This window comes from Podarcis filfolensis (assembly GCF_964270895.1).
Source record: "Podarcis filfolensis genome assembly, chromosome: 9".
Taxonomy (NCBI): Eukaryota; Metazoa; Chordata; class Lepidosauria; order Squamata; family Lacertidae; genus Podarcis; species Podarcis filfolensis.
In genome coordinates this window covers 62,746,620-62,764,756 of record NC_139610.1, presented here as the reverse complement: position 1 = coordinate 62,764,756, position 18,137 = coordinate 62,746,620, and the positions used below count along the sequence as shown (strand labels likewise).

General features: G+C 43.8%; 1 protein-coding gene across 18 annotated transcripts in view; it reads left to right on the top strand.

Annotated features, from left to right (window-relative positions):
• The window catches only part of AFF1 (ALF transcription elongation factor 1), a 143,776-nt gene that overhangs the window by 89,795 nt on the left and 35,844 nt on the right, over positions 1-18,137 (top strand). For all 18 annotated transcript variants that reach the window (XM_083570999.1, XM_083570996.1, XM_083571006.1 and 15 more), the window contains 4 exons: positions 12,412-12,456; positions 14,051-14,137; positions 14,954-14,990; positions 16,332-16,380. In XM_083570999.1, coding sequence (XP_083427125.1) covers positions 12,412-12,456; positions 14,051-14,137; positions 14,954-14,990; positions 16,332-16,380 — 218 coding nt within the window. The remainder of the gene's footprint in view (positions 1-12,411; positions 12,457-14,050; positions 14,138-14,953; positions 14,991-16,331; positions 16,381-18,137) is intronic.

Genomic DNA, 18,137 nt, shown 5'->3' with positions numbered 1-18,137 from the left:
TCAGGAGATGCCTCAGGGCTGTACTGTACCATTCATTGCACTGCAGGTTCCACAACCCCTTCACTCCAGAAAAAAGGAGCCAGCTGGCTTTGAATTCTGTGTTCTTGACTTCAGTAGTAGAGAGGACAGTGCCTCTGTAGCTAAAGTCAAGAAGAATTGTGTGGAGAAGGGGTGCAGACATTCAGTACCAGATTATTTCCCCCCTCCAGCAGCGTGCGTTCTTGGAGATGTTAACATGCAAGTATTCCCAAGGCTGCCTTTCCTTCTTGGGCACATGCATGTGGAGGAGGCCTGTATTCTTACATGAAGAACGGGGTAAATTCAGCTTGGCGTTCTTTAAGTGTAGACGTGCTTCTAGCTGTCACAGAAAATCTTCCTTCCCTGAATCCAGGAATTGTGACCTAAGTGTGCGAAATAATACTAGACTTCTCACAGCCTGCCAGCCTATCAGCTATATGCCTGGCTTTTCTGGAGCTGATCTAAAATGGATGGGAAACTTCAGCCTATGGGCAGGATGTGACTCACAGCCAGGTTTCGTTCAACCCTCTGGGACGAAGACCCACTCTTGGATTTGATTCTACACGCTACTGGATTGTAGCCTCTGACAGGTTTCCCCTGTGCTAATAAATCCCTCACATTATTTATAATAGTGATGTCCTGTTTATAGCCCTCAAGGTTATAAAGTAATCTCTGTTAAAGGGATAAAACTGACACCTGGTTTGGTCTGTTAGATGTCAAAATATCCCATATTCAGGCTTATGTATCCAATTTCAGAATCAAACCATGGTTTAATGTTCTGGCTTTGGAAGAAACTATGGTTTGACCAAACCACACTTTCCTGTATTCAGAACTGCAGTATCTTCACGTCCTTCCCTTGCATGTGGCGTGGAGCTGCTGCACACAAACCTAAAGGCAACACCTCCTTAAGCCTACTTTAGCATTACACCTGAACCAGATCAGTGAAACAAGCTATTGCTCAGACATAAGCTATAGTTACGATTTGTCAATCAGACACGTACTTCGTTCACCCATAATATTCAGCTAAACTATGACTTAGTGTGAACAAACTGGTGCACATTTAGAAAACAATGGCTGCTTTGTTCCTCCTGTTTCGCTGCTGCCTCTCTACCAGGAGCTAAGCCATAGTTTGGCTTGGTCTTAGGTGTTAACCCAGGCAAACCATAAGTGGTCAGCCAAGGGCAAACCTTGGTTGTTACAGCTTGTGGCTTGTTTCGATAAAGACAAACCACATGCCAGGTTTTGCAGGTATTCCTAAACCAAACTCTGGCTTGAGATACCAGCAGAGATGCTGGTAGACAGCAGGACCAGGGAAGAATCAGAGCAGCTGTGTTATTAAATATATAATGCACCAGATATTTGCTTGTACATTCTAAAGCATAGTTAGCTTTAGTGTTATGCGCGAACCACGCTATTGTACAAAGCCATGGTTGATCTTTAACCAAGATTGGCACAATGGTTCATAAAAGAGGTCCAACCCATTGTACATGTTGATGCGACCTCTTCAGTTATTTGTAAACCTCCTGGGTTTGGGATTCTGTGAACCGAAAACCTTTAAACAAATGTTAAAACAAAAAATTAACATTTGGGCTACCCAGCAATAACTAAAATACCCATTTGAAGAAACCTCCACCCCATCAAAATATGTAAGTATCTCAATAGAAAATTATTCCAAGTTGGTTTGTTGGTAGTATATATTTGCTTCCATGCTTAAGGCTTAGTTTACGCTAACAGTATTTTGCAGCAGTGCTCCTGGGTGCAATTTTTACTGTTCACAGCCTTAGCTTCTAAGCAGTTTTGACAGCAAAATGTCACTCCATCTGCTTTTTTTGTTTTTAGCTCTGAATACATTAACACATGGGTGGCCTACATTTTAGTAACACCAGACAAGTCGGATTTTATACCCCGTGTTGGATAAATATATGCAGTCCCTGCTGTGTTTGTGTTTTTGTTGTCCAAGTGTTTCTCTTGGAATCTTAAGAATCCTGTGTTTTTTTGTGTAAAGTTTCTAGCCCTCATTTGACTGCAAAGATAATGAAACAGTAGTCATTTGTCCCCAGGGTTTAAAATTCAGAGTGTGCATAATAATTACCCTAACGTGTATTACTCCTGATTTCAAAGTCTCCTGAGTTTGAAGTGACTACTACCAGATCTCTTTAAGTCAGTCCAAATGCTTGAAAGATTACCAGCACAGTCCTATATGTGTGTCTTCGGATGTAAGACCCATTTATGTTCAGTGGAGTTTACTGGCAGGTAAATGTGCATAGGATTGGAACCTTAAGTAGTTGGGCAGTCTTAAGTAGGGTGGTAGTCAGATGTGCATGTTGGAGATTTGTGGTGGAGAGAGAGCGAGAGCGTGCAAAGTTAATACACACAACAAGGTCATGTTGATAAGAGCTGTACACTTCCTGAAACATGCTGAGCACTGTATGTGCGGTGCACCAAAATTCTACACCGAGTAATGCTGTTTGGAACACCGATTCCTTTTATCGGCCTTTAGACAAAGCAGATCAAAAGTGTCTGAGAGGGCTCACCCAGTCTGGCATGTTTGAAAATTCCTGAGTATTTGTTCCCATAACTGATAGTGTGTTCAAGACGTGTTCATCAAAAGGACTCAAAGCAGAACTCCCATCTCCATAAGCAGCTCTTTACTCTTGCTGTAGACATTGCCCCGGGAATTCCTGTATCAGAATATTATTGTTAACTGTCAGTCATATAAGCACACTCTGTCCCTTGCTAACATTGTGCAGATTGGCATTGCAGAAGTCCACCCCCCTTCACCTGAAACTTCGATGTGAATTTCCTTAAGGGTTAAGAAAAAATACTCTTTCATAGTTAAGAATATGTCACAGTTAATGTCCCCCCCCCCCCCCCCGCTTTCATGAAAGATCCTAGGACCTGGCCCTGACCTAGAAACCTCTAAATTGCAGGTGTTTGTGTGTGGTCTTCTGGTGGTGGGTAGCAGAAAGTGATTTTGACACATGCTCAGAAGCACGATTGGTGGTTGTTTTGCATGTAGCAGAGAGAGAAAAGCTTGGTCATTGAGGACCAGATTAAAGTGTGCGGAGTCTTGGTTCAGATGAAGTTCTGGTCTTTGTGGCTTTTGGCTTTGGTCATCTCTCTCTTCTATTACAAACCCTTCTGCTCTTGAGAGGCCTGCGCTAAAGTTAGCTGGGCACATAGGAGTGAAATGAGGACACCACTGGCAGTCTCCAGCCTGATTTCCCTTGCCGTTTTGTGGAAATCAAGCAGGCCCGGGAAAAAGGAAAAAAATCTCCACGTGGCAAGTCATCCAAGTTCTCCTTGAGAGGGGGAACAAAAAAAGAAAAGAAAAGAAAACCTAATCCCTACTGAAAATGGAATTTAATAGAAACTGAATGCAGATGCCTTGACAAGTCACTGATTTCAAAACCCGACTCTCCAGAAAGTAACAAGGGTTATGGCTTAAATCACCCTTTGGCTCTGACTGTAAAAAGCATAAATCTGGTAACCAAGTAAAGGCAATAATAAGTAATAAAATCTAGATATATAGCCTACTCTTGCTGCAATGCATTGCTTATAGGTAACAGTCAAAAGAGCTATAAAAGTTCCATTCAAGGGGGTGGGGAATTGCAGTTCAGTCAAACTGAAATAGAATCACGGTGCAATCCTAGACAGGTCTACTCAGAAGTAAGCCCCATTGACTTCAGTGAAACTTGCTGCAAGGCAAGTGTGTATAGCATTGCAGTGTAGTATTAGGTATTCTCACTGGCCTGGTTCTCATCTAAAACAATTGGCTTATTGTAATGTGCAGCGCTGCTGAAATCGGGCCACTTTTACCCTTTCCTTTTCCGATTTGAGAAAACAAACCACAGTGCTGGCTTAGCATTACAAATGAACCAGTGCTCATGCGTCTCTTCTCTCCAAACCTGTGATAGAAAGCCAGTTGCATGTAACACTAAGCCAATGCTTGTGATGTGCACACTGTCAGCTCAGCTCAGCAAAGGGCAAGACAGGACAGGTTTGAGTTGAGCGGTGTGCACCAGCACACTGCTCATTCACAGTAAACCATGATTTGTTTCAACCATGGTTTGTGTGTGAATGGGATCAGTGGAAGCAGCTATCCTGGTTCTCAAGCAGAGGTTCTTCATATTACCTGCTACCTGATTATTTTTAGCCGCTTAGTGCAAAGACAGAAGTACTTTTTTGGGGGACAGGAGGCGGGCAGGTGTGGAGGACTCCCTGGTCCTGAATGGGGTAACTATGCCCCTGAAGGACCAGGTGCGCAGCCTGGGAGTCATTCTGGGCTCCCAGCTGTCCATGGAGGCATAGGTCAATTTTGTGTCCAGGGCAGCTATTTATCAGCTCCATGTGGTAAGCAGGCTGAGACCCTACCTGCCCGCAGACTGTCTTGCCAGAGTGGTGCATGCTCTGGTTATCTCTCGCTTGGACTACTGCAATGCGCTGTATGTGGGGCTTCCTTTGAAGGTGACCCGGAAACTACAACTAATCCAGAATGCGGCAGCTAGACTGGTGATTGGGAGCGGCCGCCGAGACCATATAACACCAGTCTTGAAAGACCTACACTAGCTCCCAGTACGTTTCCAAGCACAATTCAAAGTGTTGGTGCTGACCTTTAAAGCCCTAAACTGCCTCGGTCCAGTATACCTGAAGGAGCGTCTTCACCTCCATCGTTCTACCCAGACACTGAGGTCCAGCACCGAGGGCCTTCTGGCGGTTCCCTCGCTGCGAGAAGCCAAGTTACAGGGAACCAGGCAGAGGGCCTTCTCAGTAGTGGCACCCGCCCTGTGGAATGCCCTCCCACCAGATGTCAAAGAGAAAAATAACTACCAAACTTTTAGAAGACATCTGAAGGCAGCCCTGTTTAAGGAAGCTTTTAATGTTTAATAGGTTATTACATTTTAGTGTTTTGTTGGAAGCCGCCTAGAGTGGCTGGGGAAACCCAGCCAGATGGGTAGGGTATAAATAATATGTTATTATTATTATTATTAATCAGGCGGCATATAAAGGTTGTTAAACAAATGGATAGTTGGAGAGGCCCTGGATCGAACCCAGGACTTTCAGCATATAATGCGTTTGCTTTTATCACTGAGCTATGGCTCGTCCCTGACAAACTTGTATCATCAACTTTCCATGTATGTTACCCCTCTCATCCACCCTGCTCCTCCATTTCTTTCTTGGGATGCTCCTTTCCCAGATTCCTCTCAAGTCATTGCGTGTCTTCCATATCTCAAGGGGGAGGGTTTGGCTTCATTCTGTGATCTGGCTTGCAGAAACCACTTTTTAAAATGAGCACATAAACATTCACTCACCCAGAGGAACGCTGGCTCTATTTTAACTTGTCATGCATTCAGTTTTTCCTTACTCATTTAAAGGAAATCCACGAAACACTCCTAGCTTCTAGGTTCCCAAGCCATGCAATCAACAAAATTATATGCTCCTCATGGTGAGATTCTGCAACCTAACCGTAGTAGTTGTGGGCACGTTGTGCAGCATCAAGATCCACATCGGAAGTGTGTTGCAGACTGGAGAGCATTTTATTCGTATGTGTGGTCCGATGGAACAGAGCCTCAGACTTGGCCTTGGGAAAAGACAGCTTAGCTGTGAACTCTCTGGGTGGCCTTATAGGCCAAGCCCCCCTAGCTTTCGGACTCAATTCCCAGTTTGTAAAATGAGAGCAACTCTGTCATAGGACAGGCAAACAAACAAACAAACAAAAACTAGAAGCACTTCAGTCATGAAAACCGTAATGTAAACAGTTCGTGATGATAGCCACATTTTCTCCACGCACTTCTGCGCAGAAGTCTTGTTTTACTTCTTATTTTTTTTGAAACTTCTTGGCTTCGTAATTGTATTTCCAAATTTATTTCTGCAAGCAGGAGTGCTAACAAAGAGCAGGTTGTTCAGGGTTCTGACAAGAACCTAGGCAGAACTCCAGAAGGAAAGGTAGCTGTTCTGGGCAGCTTGCTCCCCATACGTCGTTCCCAGTCTCTTACTGTTTTCTGTACAAAGTAGTTCAGTTCGTTGCTGTTGATCTGTACTGTATGGTTAACTGGAAGTTGTTGGTTGTTGTCTCCCTCCACCATCCCCTCCACCAGTTTGTCTACACACACACAGCACCACTCTTTCTCCATCTTTGTGAGCCCTAAAAAGAAGCAAATACGCTAACCATGGATTTTCTCTCTTAATCGTCTCACCTAGAATTTGCTCTTGTTGGCAATGGCTCTCCAGCTACCCAGCTTTTCTTAAACTGGGGAGGTCATGATTCTCAGGGCTGATCTTTCCATTAGGTGAATGGATGCAACAGCCTCAGGTGGCAGGTCTGGGAACAGCCGTCCAATCCACTCCCCCAAGCTTCTACTGGCTAGTCCAGGGGTCGGCAAACTAAAGTCCGTGGGATGGATCAGGCCCAATTGCCTTCAGGATCCGGCCCGTGGACCGTACATGGATCGGCGTGGGGGTTCTGTTTGTTTGGGCTGCGCCATTTCCCCCCCTGCGCCATTCCATTTCCCCTATCTCTCTCTCACGCACCTCCCTCCCTCCCTCCCTCCCTCCGTCCCTCCTGGCTTCTCCCCGCCCTGCCTAGAGGAGGAAGGGGAGCCAGCCCTTTCACACCACTCATCCCCCTGCTGCCAGCACCCTGGTGCTCCTGTGGGCCAGAGAGCGGAGCAGATGAGCTCGCTCTGCCTACCCCACGAGAAGCAGCAGTGGTGGTGGTGGTGGCAGCCCCTGAGAAGCTAAGCGCCTCTTCTTCCAGCTCCCCCCTGGTGCCGCTTTTCCAGCCGGCCACAAGGTCTGAGAGACAGTGGACCGGACCGCAGCTAAATTTGTTTGCCAACCCATGGGCTAGTCTTCCTACCTGGCAAGTCTCTCTGCTTCTTCCTTCCCGCCCTTGCTTGGCAGTGGCTACTTCCATCAGAGCAAGGCATTCTGGTGGGGTGGCTGTGCTGCTGTGGCCAATGATGCCTAAAATGTGTGCGGTGGGACATTTTATAGTTACTGTAACTTTGCAAACATTTTTTCTTCTGGTTCTTGGCATTGTTTTTTGCCACTACAAAAAAACTTCCATGGGATGCTTGAAGGCAGGATCCAACCCACCCGCAGGTCCTCTGTAGTGTGAAGCAGGGAATGATGAGATGATGTGAGAGGTTCTATCTGGCACTGCAAAATAGTGTGATCTGGGTGTGGGGAGGACTGCTGCCAAAGAAGCAGTGGCAAAGCAAACAGAAGTCAGCGGCAAGGGACAGGGTGCTTCCGCACTGCTAATGCAAAAGGGATGAAGAAGAGCAGCAGCAAAGCCAATGGCTGCTCAGATAGCTCAGTCTCTCGCATCAGCCCCGGCATGGATTGAAGTTGGGATCATCTTGATGCAAAGGATGTGTTATGCCACTGAGCTATAGTCTCTCATATAAAGGAACACAACTGTTGGTTGCACACCACAAGATACTCCCCTGTTGGTTTCCTAATCACATTTCTATACTGCTGTGTATTTTGCCAAGACAGCTCTTGATTTCGGCTTTGGATTTATGTAGATGCATAAATTAACTCAGAGGTTGAGATAAGGTTAGTCCTTCTTGCATTATCAGATGTGCTAGGCTCTACAGGCTGACGTGAAACACCCAGAACCCTTAACCACTTTGTGTGTGTATTGTTACCTCTCTTGAGTGCAGCCCTTTGTGGGAAAATGTTGCGCAGTTTGAAATCTAACATAACCAAAGTTAAGAAAGCTTGCAAGCTTGCAGAATCCCTTACAAGTTATTCCTTCCCTTCTTCCAATGTCTTTAACAACAGTTAAGGTTTATATCCGTACTGACCATGAGCTAAAAGTTCTGTATCCATACCGGTATTAAGACAACTTCATATGGCTGTATATCGTAATTGTTATTCTCTTGTTCCCTGTTCATTTTTCCCAGTACAGCTCTGCTCATTCTACTCTTATTGGCCTTGTTCAGACATCACACTAAACAATGGCTATGAGACATGAATGAGCCTAATAATCTTTTTCAGAGATCATGCGCTCCCCTCTCCTGTGTGGCTAGGAGTTCAGAATTTCTGCCTTTATGTAACCACAGTATGTCAGGCCATCCAAACTGAGTTTAATATTAACTGTGGTTAGTTTAAAACAAACTTCAAACCACAGTTTCTGAAGCTGGCTTGTTTAACCATAGTTAATGTTGAACACGGTTTACAGGTTTGGACGATGTGGCAAATCATACTAGAAAAGGCACTGCCATCTTTAAAGGCAATCTGTTTTCCCCCAAAAATTGTGTGCCTGAAAATTACAGCACATCACTTCAGGAAAGAAGACAACAATGACTTGAATCATGATGGCAGTTGTAGCAAACATATCTGAGCTTTGTAAATACTCCATCTCAGCACTGTAGATCAGGCATTTATCAGCAAAATCCCTTTTCATTTTGCCCACTGACTGGTTCTGTGAAACCTGGAAATTTGCATACTCCTAATGCAGCTTTGATATCATCTAGTAATAGGTGTGCCATTTTGCCTCCTACTTCTGCCTAAAGCACATCAAAGCAAGTGCCCTTTCTTTATCGACTGGTTCTGCAAGTTAATAAAAAGGAGAGAAGTGGGGACTTTTAACTGGGAATAACCACCCTTCAGATGGGCTCTTAAAAATAAAAAATTCACAGGCAGTATTTGGCTTAGTTATACCTTAGTTCCTCAGTGTTGGTCTGCAGTGAAACAAAAACTTGTTTTGCATCCAGAAGGTTTTATTGCTTTATGGGTGTTATAAACAACACTGCTAAGTAACAAGAGAGCTCTGCTATTTGTAGCACAGTGAGAGTTAGTGTGACAAGTGTATGGCAATGACAGCAATGAACCCCTGATTTGAATCTCACCTTGGCAAGGCAATTCAGTAGGGCTTAGGCTAGTCTCATCTCTGAGGACTTGAGTAAGCACTGAGCCAGGGCTCAGGTAATGGTGACGGTGGTTGAGCTCAAAGTGCCTTTAATGAATTCCTTAAACTCCTCCCCTTGAACTTGCCTCCCCCAGTTTAAGCCAAATCATTGTCACTCTGTATCCTCCTAAGAACAGTACAGTGGTACCTCGGGTTAAGAACTTAACTCGTTCCGGAGGTCCGTTCTTAACCTGAAACTGTTCTTAACCTGAGGTACCACTTTAGCTAGTGGGGCCTCCCACTGCTGCCATGCTGCCACCACACAATTTCTATTCTCATCCTGAAGCAAATTTGTTAACCCGAGGTACTATTTCCGGGTTAGCAGAGTCTGTAACCTGAAGCGTCTGTTACCTGAAGCATCTGTAACCCAAGGTACCACTTTATCAAGAGAAGGCTGAAAAATAGGTAAAAGGGCCGGTCTCCCAACCGTCCAGTAATCTCAGAACTGCTTCAGCCAACCAGTTTCCAAGCAAGGTTATCTTCTGGCTAGTAAGCAAACTTTGCAAAAGTTATGTTTGGAATTGCCATCTCAAGGACACAGGCTGTTGGCTTCTGTTGTTACAGTGCAAAGATAAAATATTTTCCGTACAAAATAAATAATATTCTGCTCAGAAAGGGGAGTGGGGTGAGGGGAGATGGGGGCAAGGAGAGCTCCTCTGGTAGCCTGATAGCAAGAGGGCAGAGTGTCCCGATGTGTCATTCCTGGTAGCCAAGTGTTTTTCCCTTTTGATAACACGGATTCTGGAAAGTGGAGTGGGTACAATCTACCATGCAGTTCTTCACTACCCTGATTGATCAGGAGCTACATATGTGGGGGTTATGTTCTGTGGGCCGCACCTAAAGGCAAATCACGTATAGTCAAAACCAATTGGGTTCAGTGGTGGGTGGAATTGCCAGAGTCATTTTCCCCATAACCTTGCCCCCTTTCTGCCTATTTTATTTTACCACCAGCATAAAGCTGAATGTGCACAAGTTAAAATGCACGCAAGTTGCAAACTTACTGTAGCTGCAGTTCATTTGAATCAGATGTGCAGAGGAGAACTCTCCAGTGGGAGTGTGCCCAAAATGTGTTTGCCAGGCTTTGGAGTTGCTTGCAAGGTATAAAATGGCAGATATGTTTTGAATCCTTGCTGTGATCAAAAACTTCCACCTTGCAGCTCCAGAGCACCCCGACCTCACGTCCACAGTTCATAAACGCGTAGCATCTGAATGTTATTATTTTTCTGAATTAAACTGCTAACATTTGAAAATCAAAGAGGATAATTGAGATGATGCCGCCAAGATAACAAAAGCATAGATTTTAGTATCTGTATTTATTCCAGCTATATTTCTGAATATATACTGTATGTTTAAAGCAGCATTGATGTTCAGCGTTGCCTGTGCTACAAGCATGAACAGTAGATGAAAGTCTTCCTTTTTATGCCCGGTTTAGCTTGCAGGCGAGGTATGATTGTTAGATAGTTTAATTGAGTTATGCAGCAGTCAGGCTTGAGCAAAACATAGCCTAATTTGCAATCCAGCTAAGGTTCTGCACAGAACTCCGATGAAGGAGTTTTGGTTTTGCAAGACTTGTTTTCATTTGCTGTCATTCATGACTTTTGGCAAGGAATAATGGGCAGAATCATTTAAGGGAGTAAGGAGACTCTAGGGAGGTCGTGTTGAGCAGAGCAGTGGTCATCAGCAATAAGGTGAAACAGAGGCTTAAAGATAAGGTTGGACAAAGCTTTGGGAAGCTTTAAAAGTGAGGTCAAGAAGTTGAGTACATGAAGGAAAGAAGAGCCAGTGAGAGTACAATGTCTTGGAGCTAGGCTGTAGCTCATTGGTAGAGCACTTGATTTGCAGGCAGAAAGTACCAGGGTCAACCCCAGGGAACTTCATTTTTTCATTTCTTTTAACGGTTAGGTAGCAAAAGCTCTGCCTCAGGCCCTGAAGAACTGATACAAGAACTGGACTCATTTGATAGGTCCTTTGAGCAGATCCATGGCATCTTCCTATGTTCCAGGGAAGGGCTTTGGGGGAAGGCGTTGCATGGTCTGAGAGACTGGAAAGGTGGATGATTTTGGCAGTGGCGTTTTGGATAGAGGTGAGATGATAGAAATGTGAAAATGGGAGGGCCAGAAAGGAGAAGGCTGCAGTAGGCAAGATGGGAGATGACTAGCACAAAGAACCTGAATTTTAGCCGAGAGGAGTGGATGGGTTTTAATTATGTTGCGTTCTTGAATAGGAAGATGCAATGTGGTTTGGCAACTCTTTTGATGTGGTGGAGGGCGAAGGAGAAGAGAAAAGTCGTGGAGAGAGGGGCATGGAAGGAAATGTGAACATTTTAGCCTTTCGGCTTTCAGCTTGTGCCATCTCCTTGAAAATACATGCAAGATATCACACGAGGCAGCAGAGGTTTAGGATTGGAGTCTTCTCTTGGATGGGCTACCTTCGCAGGTTGATGAGCCCAATCTGTGCCTCATTTCCCTCTGCAGCACATTGCCAGAGCCTGTCTTTGCATACAGGGGAAGTCCTTAAGTCATTGAAGGTTTGAGGCCCATCAGCTACCCTCACATGGTTTAGCTGGCCAGTTAAAACCATTCCCAGGGTGTGGCCGCTGTCACATGCTTACAGCTTCTAGGTGCCACAGGTGATAGCTGTGGGGAACAAAGATGGACAAACTAACCCAGAAGGAGCCCAAGGTGTCCCCCACCAGAGGTATTCCCCCTCCCCAACACCCCATACATTCAATAATCTGATACTATCGTCATTATATATCTCTTGTTCATCCCCCCCCCCTAAATGAGCCTTTTATTTTTTGAATGTTGCCTTCTACTTTCTTTAAGCTTCTGTCTATCACAGCATAGCTTACTGCTGGGTGTTAGAATACTAACTAAATGTTGGGTTAATCTGCTGAAGTCTAGCTGAGACTTGCCTTGTTCTCTACTGTGAGCAGAAAGCCCAGAGCCTTTAAGCTCTCCTGCGTGGGTGTGGTGGACAAAGGTGAATTTCTAAGTGTTCTGTAACAAAGCAACGGGTGTGGCGCCAATATCTTAGAAGAGACACTGAGTATATCCTCCTTGGAGGGGCAGCCTCCTGCGGCGATTACTTTGTGTTCTTCCAACCGGCGGCAAAAATAGTTAACTACATAAAGAGACGGCGTGATATAGGAGCTTCCCTCTTTAAGATACCTCACTGGGAGATGTGGTGCCTCTCTGGCATGCAGCAATTCGCATTGCTAGGAGAGTAAACTTCATGTGGGGGGGGTGCAGTTTAATTGAGGAGAAGGGAGCCCCTCCTGAGAGCACTTAAGTGAGGAAAGGAAATCTTTCCCCTAAACAGGGTTCCTGATAACAGTGTTCATAAATACCACGCTTTCGTTCGTCATACTCAATGTCAATAAAACAGCTGTTTAAGCAAATCTTTACATTTCTGCTTGTGAATTTGGACCGGTCCATGGAATAACTTTTTTTTTATCCTTGGTTGTTTTCCAGCAATCGTTCTCCAATGAAGTCCATTGTGTTGAAGAAATTTTAAAGGTGAGTGTATCCGCCTGTGGTTGGTGTGTGCTTTAAGCAACAGATGTGGGCAGCAGAACCATTTATTTCTGCTGTGTAAAGGAAGGAATTGCTTGTTTTTTTCTGTGGCTAGCTACAGGGTGTGAATTCAAAGGTTGTTTGCTTTGGATGAACAATAAAGGTTTCCTTTGAAATGCTTCAAACTACCCGACCTGAATGTTTCTGGGCAATCCTTGTAATAGGTCTGAAACAAAACCATGTGTTTCATATTTTCTAAAATTGCTAGCCCTAGATAACATACTGTATGTAGATACGACCTTTGTATGCTGTGAAGTTCTGTGGGTGGTTTACGATAAATAAGCAAACAATTGAAATTTCAAGTAAAACACTTTTTTAAAGAAACACTTTTTTTAAAAGGAAGGGGAAGAGATACAAAAAATCAGCCATGAGTTTTGGTTTGTTGCAAGATCTCATTTTCAACTGCATCCTCAAAATTAAAAGCACATAAAAAAACAAACAGATGCCCAGACCATCTGTGTTTTTTAAAAAAGATCTAGGTGAACAGAAAGTTACTGAAAAGGCCACAAAGATGGGCGCCCCGTGAGCCTAACTGAGAAGGTTATTCCATAACTGGGGTGCTGTTGTTGAAAACATATTTCCTAGAGGTTGTCCACTTCATTTCGTTTGGTGGGGGCACCGAAAGCAGGGCCTCTGAAGAGGTTTGTGTAGGTCCATATGGCCTTTAAAGTAACCTGGTCTATAAAGGCATTTAAAAATTTAAAAGGCCAATGCCATTTAAAGTGTTGAAACCACCACATTAAATTGGGCCCAGAAACAAACTGAGAGCCAGTACCATGTGGTTGTGTACATACTGTACCTTGAAAGCACATTCAAAGCACATTGCCCGCCTCAGAGAAATTCTGGGCGCTGTAGTTTTACCCCACACAGAGTAATAGTTCCCAGCAAAAATTCGCAAACTATCGAACTTCTCCCTGATAAGGCTATTCCATAACTGCTATTGAATACACACTTTCTCTAGGGTCCCTCACACTGCAACTTTTTCTAGTTTGTGCTATTCTAGTTTGTGTATTATTAGCAGAAGCCTTTTCCCCCTCCCTTTCCCCTGCTTGGGAAATAGTGGACACATGCATTTTAAAAACAGCACTGTATACTTTATACCTCGTAATAGCCAAAGGAAGTTGATATGGGCCTGAGGTTCAAAGCAGAATCTGAAATTCCAGTGCCCCAGTTCTGCTGCTGCTGCTGCTGTTTTTAATCCACCAATTCAGACACAGTTTAAAATTTCGTATGCAGTATATTCAAAATGATTGGTGGCAGTAGAAGGTAGAAGGATGGGGGTATTGTTCATTTTCCTACCCCAAACCAAAGTCCTCAAATGCCAGGGAAGAACACACACACACACACACACACACACACACACACACACACAGAGTGATAGCTGCAAGGCTCTCAAGCACCAAGAAGCAAAAACGCAGATTATAATCTTGTGCTGTCCCAGTGCTTTGGGTTTACATGTGTCTTGATGCTGGGTAAGTACAGGAAATGGGCATTAAAGATTGGTTTTCATTTTTTCCATTCTTTCTCTCTCTCTTAGGAAATGACCCATTCATGGCCACCTCCTTTGACAGCCATCCATACTCCTAGCACAGCTGAGCCTTCAAAGTTTCCTTTCCCTGCAAAGGTATAATAATAATAATAATAATAATAATAATAATAATAATAATAATAATAAAAAATAATAGTTGCTTAAATCTAATCAGTTAAAAATGTCAACCCATTGGAAGAAGTTTGAATTGAAAAACAATAAAATGATGACTGTAAACGTAATTACTGCAGAGCACAAAGTCAGTATACTCACATTGTCCTACAGAAGATACTCTGAAGACAAAACAATAGCTTAGCAATAGTATATTTCTTTAAGGTGTTCAAATAACTTCCATTCATTATATCAGTATTCATAGTATGTCATGACGTGTTAATTGTCTTGAAATGCTCCCCTTTCTCACCCCTTATGCCTGGAATTGCCTTTCAGGCCACCTCCTCACGTCTTTGAAATTATTCTTCAAAGCTCAACTTCTCTGTGAAATCTTTAACAAAAACTTTTAGTCCCCATTTCTTACGGTTTTTGTAAACTGCCCTCAAAACTCGTTAAAGGGTGAAACATAGATTTCTAAAATAAGTAAATGATATAAAAGTAGTTTCTTTCCCTGTTTACCCCTGCCTTCATTTCTTTTCTGTTGTTCCTCTGTACCGATTGTAAGCTCCTTGGGGCAGAGACCTGACATCTTATCCCTCAGCGGTATTATATAAATCGCTGTAAGAATTGTTGCAACATTCCTGTAAAGCAGGCTGGTATTATCCCTGTTTGGTAGATTAAAAGACTGAGAGATACTGGTGTGATTAAGGTCACCTAGTTAGTTCATAGCCAAAATGAAAGTTGAAGGTGAGAGCTTAGCTACTATTCTATGATTAAAATTTCCATTTTCCCTCTTTCTAGGAAACCCAGCATGGTGGATCAGTCTTACAGAGCCAGAGTAAGTAAGAGATCTAAAAATCTATGTGCGGTTGCTTGGATACAGTCTGCTGTGTCCTGCTGTGATTGCGTTCATTTCAACAGGGATGGAAGAGAAATTTCCATTCAAAACTTTACTGAAATGAAAGCATGTTGAACAATAGAAGTGTCCGCTGGCTTGAGCCCAGTGTTTGTCTGCTGCATACATTTCTGCAGGCACTGTAAACATTCCTATATTTGTATCTATTGTGCATTTACTTGTAAACAGAGGAAACTTTCAGAAGCAACAAAAAGGACCTAATCAATTACAGTGGTACCTCCGGTTGCAAACGGGATCCGTTCCGGAGGTCTGGCTGGATCCCAAGGTTTCCGCAACCCGAGGAGTAGCGGTAGACCGTTTCAGCGCATGCACGGGGTGGGGCGGTAGATCGCTTCTGCGCATGCGCGGGGGGCAGTAGACCACTTTTGTGCATGCGCACGCAGCGGCACACTTCCAGGTTTGCCGATTTTGCAACCTGAAGTTTACATTACCCGAGGGTAACGTAGCCTGAGATGCTACTGTAATTGGAATTGGCAGCAGCTGCTCCTGGTTACCACTGCAAAATGTGAGGCAGAGCAAAGAACCCATGACTATTCCAGTAGTGCTTTTGCAAGGCTGAGCTCCAGCTATTGTTGGGGCTGATCGAAGCAGATTTAGAAGTAACCCCATGTGGTGTCGTTAGAACCACTCCAGGTAACATCTGTCTCTTTATATGTGGTTAAAGCAGATCACATGGCTACACAGGATGGTGCTTATGGTTACTGTGTCATTAGCGTGATGCACAGCCATGTGATCTTAACTAACCACATGGAAACAAGATGTAAAAGTTTCCAAGGAATAGTGTGGGAATACCTGTGGAGGGAGGAAGCTGTATGCCACCTGTGTACCACTTATCCTTATCTTGGTTGTAAAGCCAATCCACAGTGGTCACCTCAGTCTTTCCTGGGCTCCAGGCAGCCTTCTTGAATTATCTGTAATGGAATTATAGAATTCCACTGAGCAGAAAGGCATTTAACACCTGTCCAAAAGTTTGAGCAGTGTTTATTTGGTCCTTAGCTGCATTAGACATATCGCTGTCTTTAACTTGTGGAATAGAAATGAAAGTTGCAAACTGTTGGGGAACCTGTATGAATCCATACCCCTAGCATGGATTCAGACGATACACCATCAATTAAAAGTTGCTACCCTAATTATCACAGATTGCATAATGCATAAATCTTTGTGTGTGAGAGGCATACACACGGAGAGGGGAGGGCAATAGAAAACAATTTAAATGGTACAATGCTTGTACAGCCTAAAACATGTGTTGTTGTTGTTTTACAGAGCAGTATGATGCACCTTCTAAGACGTCTATTTCTCAGCAAGGAAAATCGTAAGTAGCTGCACCTTGTGCCTCTGAATATTACGGTAGTTAAGTCAGGGTGGGGAACGTCTAGCCTGCCAGGCCACCCCATTTGGCCTACAATCCTGCTCTAATGAAACCACACCCCTCAACCACACACCTGACATTCATTCACACATCACTTCTGCTGCAGAAATGAGGCCTGAACTACCCAAGCATTCATGGGGAGTTCAGTTCTGCTTGGTGCGGCTTCTTCCCTCCCACAACAACAGAGACTTGTGGAGCCTAAATGACTTGGAAAATGTTATTATGGCCTAAACCTGCAAATATTAAGAGTCCACGTCATCAAATGCATGAACTGCAAACTTTAGTTGTATGTTTAGACACAATGTGCTTATTTTTCATGTACTCTCACTCAAATTATATGGCACCATCTGTACTTGTTGCATTTAATTTCCTCTCATTTCACTGCTTACACTCCCTCACAACCATATGTATCAATACCTAACATGGCTAGAGCCATCCTGAAAATGAATTCTACCGGGAAGCTGAGGACAGTCTCCTGGCCGCACCTGCAAACCCTCAAAATCTACATGCTTTTTGTGAAAGCATAAGCACAGTGCAGCATTGAATGCTATACTTTAAATGTCTGGGAGCATGCATTTGCTTCTGGATGGTTGCCCTGAGTTTCCAGGACATCAAGATGTTGTTTGAAACATCTGCTCATGTGCAGACTGCCACTGAAGAAATTATTCAGGCTTTTCTGAAACTAGGTACTTGGTTAGTTTGCACTAGAGCAGGGGTCAGCAAACTTTTTCAGTGGGGGGCCGGTCCACTGTCCCTCAGACCTTGTGGGGGGCCAGACTATATTTTGGGGGGGGAAGTGAACAAATTCCTATGCCCCACAAATAACCCAGAGATTCATTTTAAATAAAAGCACACATTCTACTCATGTAAAAACACCAGGCAGGCCCCACAAATAACCCAGAGATGTGTTTTAAATAAAAGGACATATTCTACTCATGTAAAAACACGCTGATTTCCTGACTGTGGGCCGGATTGAGAAGGCGATTGGGCCGGATCTGGCCCCCGGGCCTTAGTTTGCCTACCCATGCACTAGAGGTTAGCCACGCCCCAAAGAATTGTGCAAGCGGCTCCATGTGATCAGTAGGGCTTTTGACAACTTTTCCAAATTGTGTTGCCAGCAGGCCACACCCATGAAGATGGCACATTGCTTTTGCGAGAGAGAAAGAGAACAAATGAGATTATTTCTTTGGCAAAGCTAGCTGCACACATTAAAGTTCACATATTAAGCAGCCCCATGATTCTTTTTGATTATGTTGATGATTTAAAATTGGACCGGAGCCACAACCTTAGTTTCTCAGCTTGCCACTGCCTTGACAAAACTTTGCCATGTTGCTCCATTTGTTTGTTTGTTTGTTTGTTTGAGTGGGAGTAGAGGGGCTTGATAAATTAGGGACAGGTTTTCTAACTGAAGATTAAAATCTCTGGTGAGACTTAAGCAAAGATACAGGTTTCATCTTGTTTGGCAGAAGTAAGAATTATGTCTAGCTTGATTTCCATGGTCAGCAAATCTTCCTTAATTGTCTCTGTGCATGAATGTTTCTAGAAAACAAAACATTCACACCAGCTGTTGCTAGGAATCTTTGCTGTAAGTGTACCTATGCTGGAAACAAGTGGGAACAGTGACATTACAGAACCCTTCCTAATAGAACTTCTGCTTAGAAACACCGTAGAACACTGAAGCACAATGCACATCTCTTAAA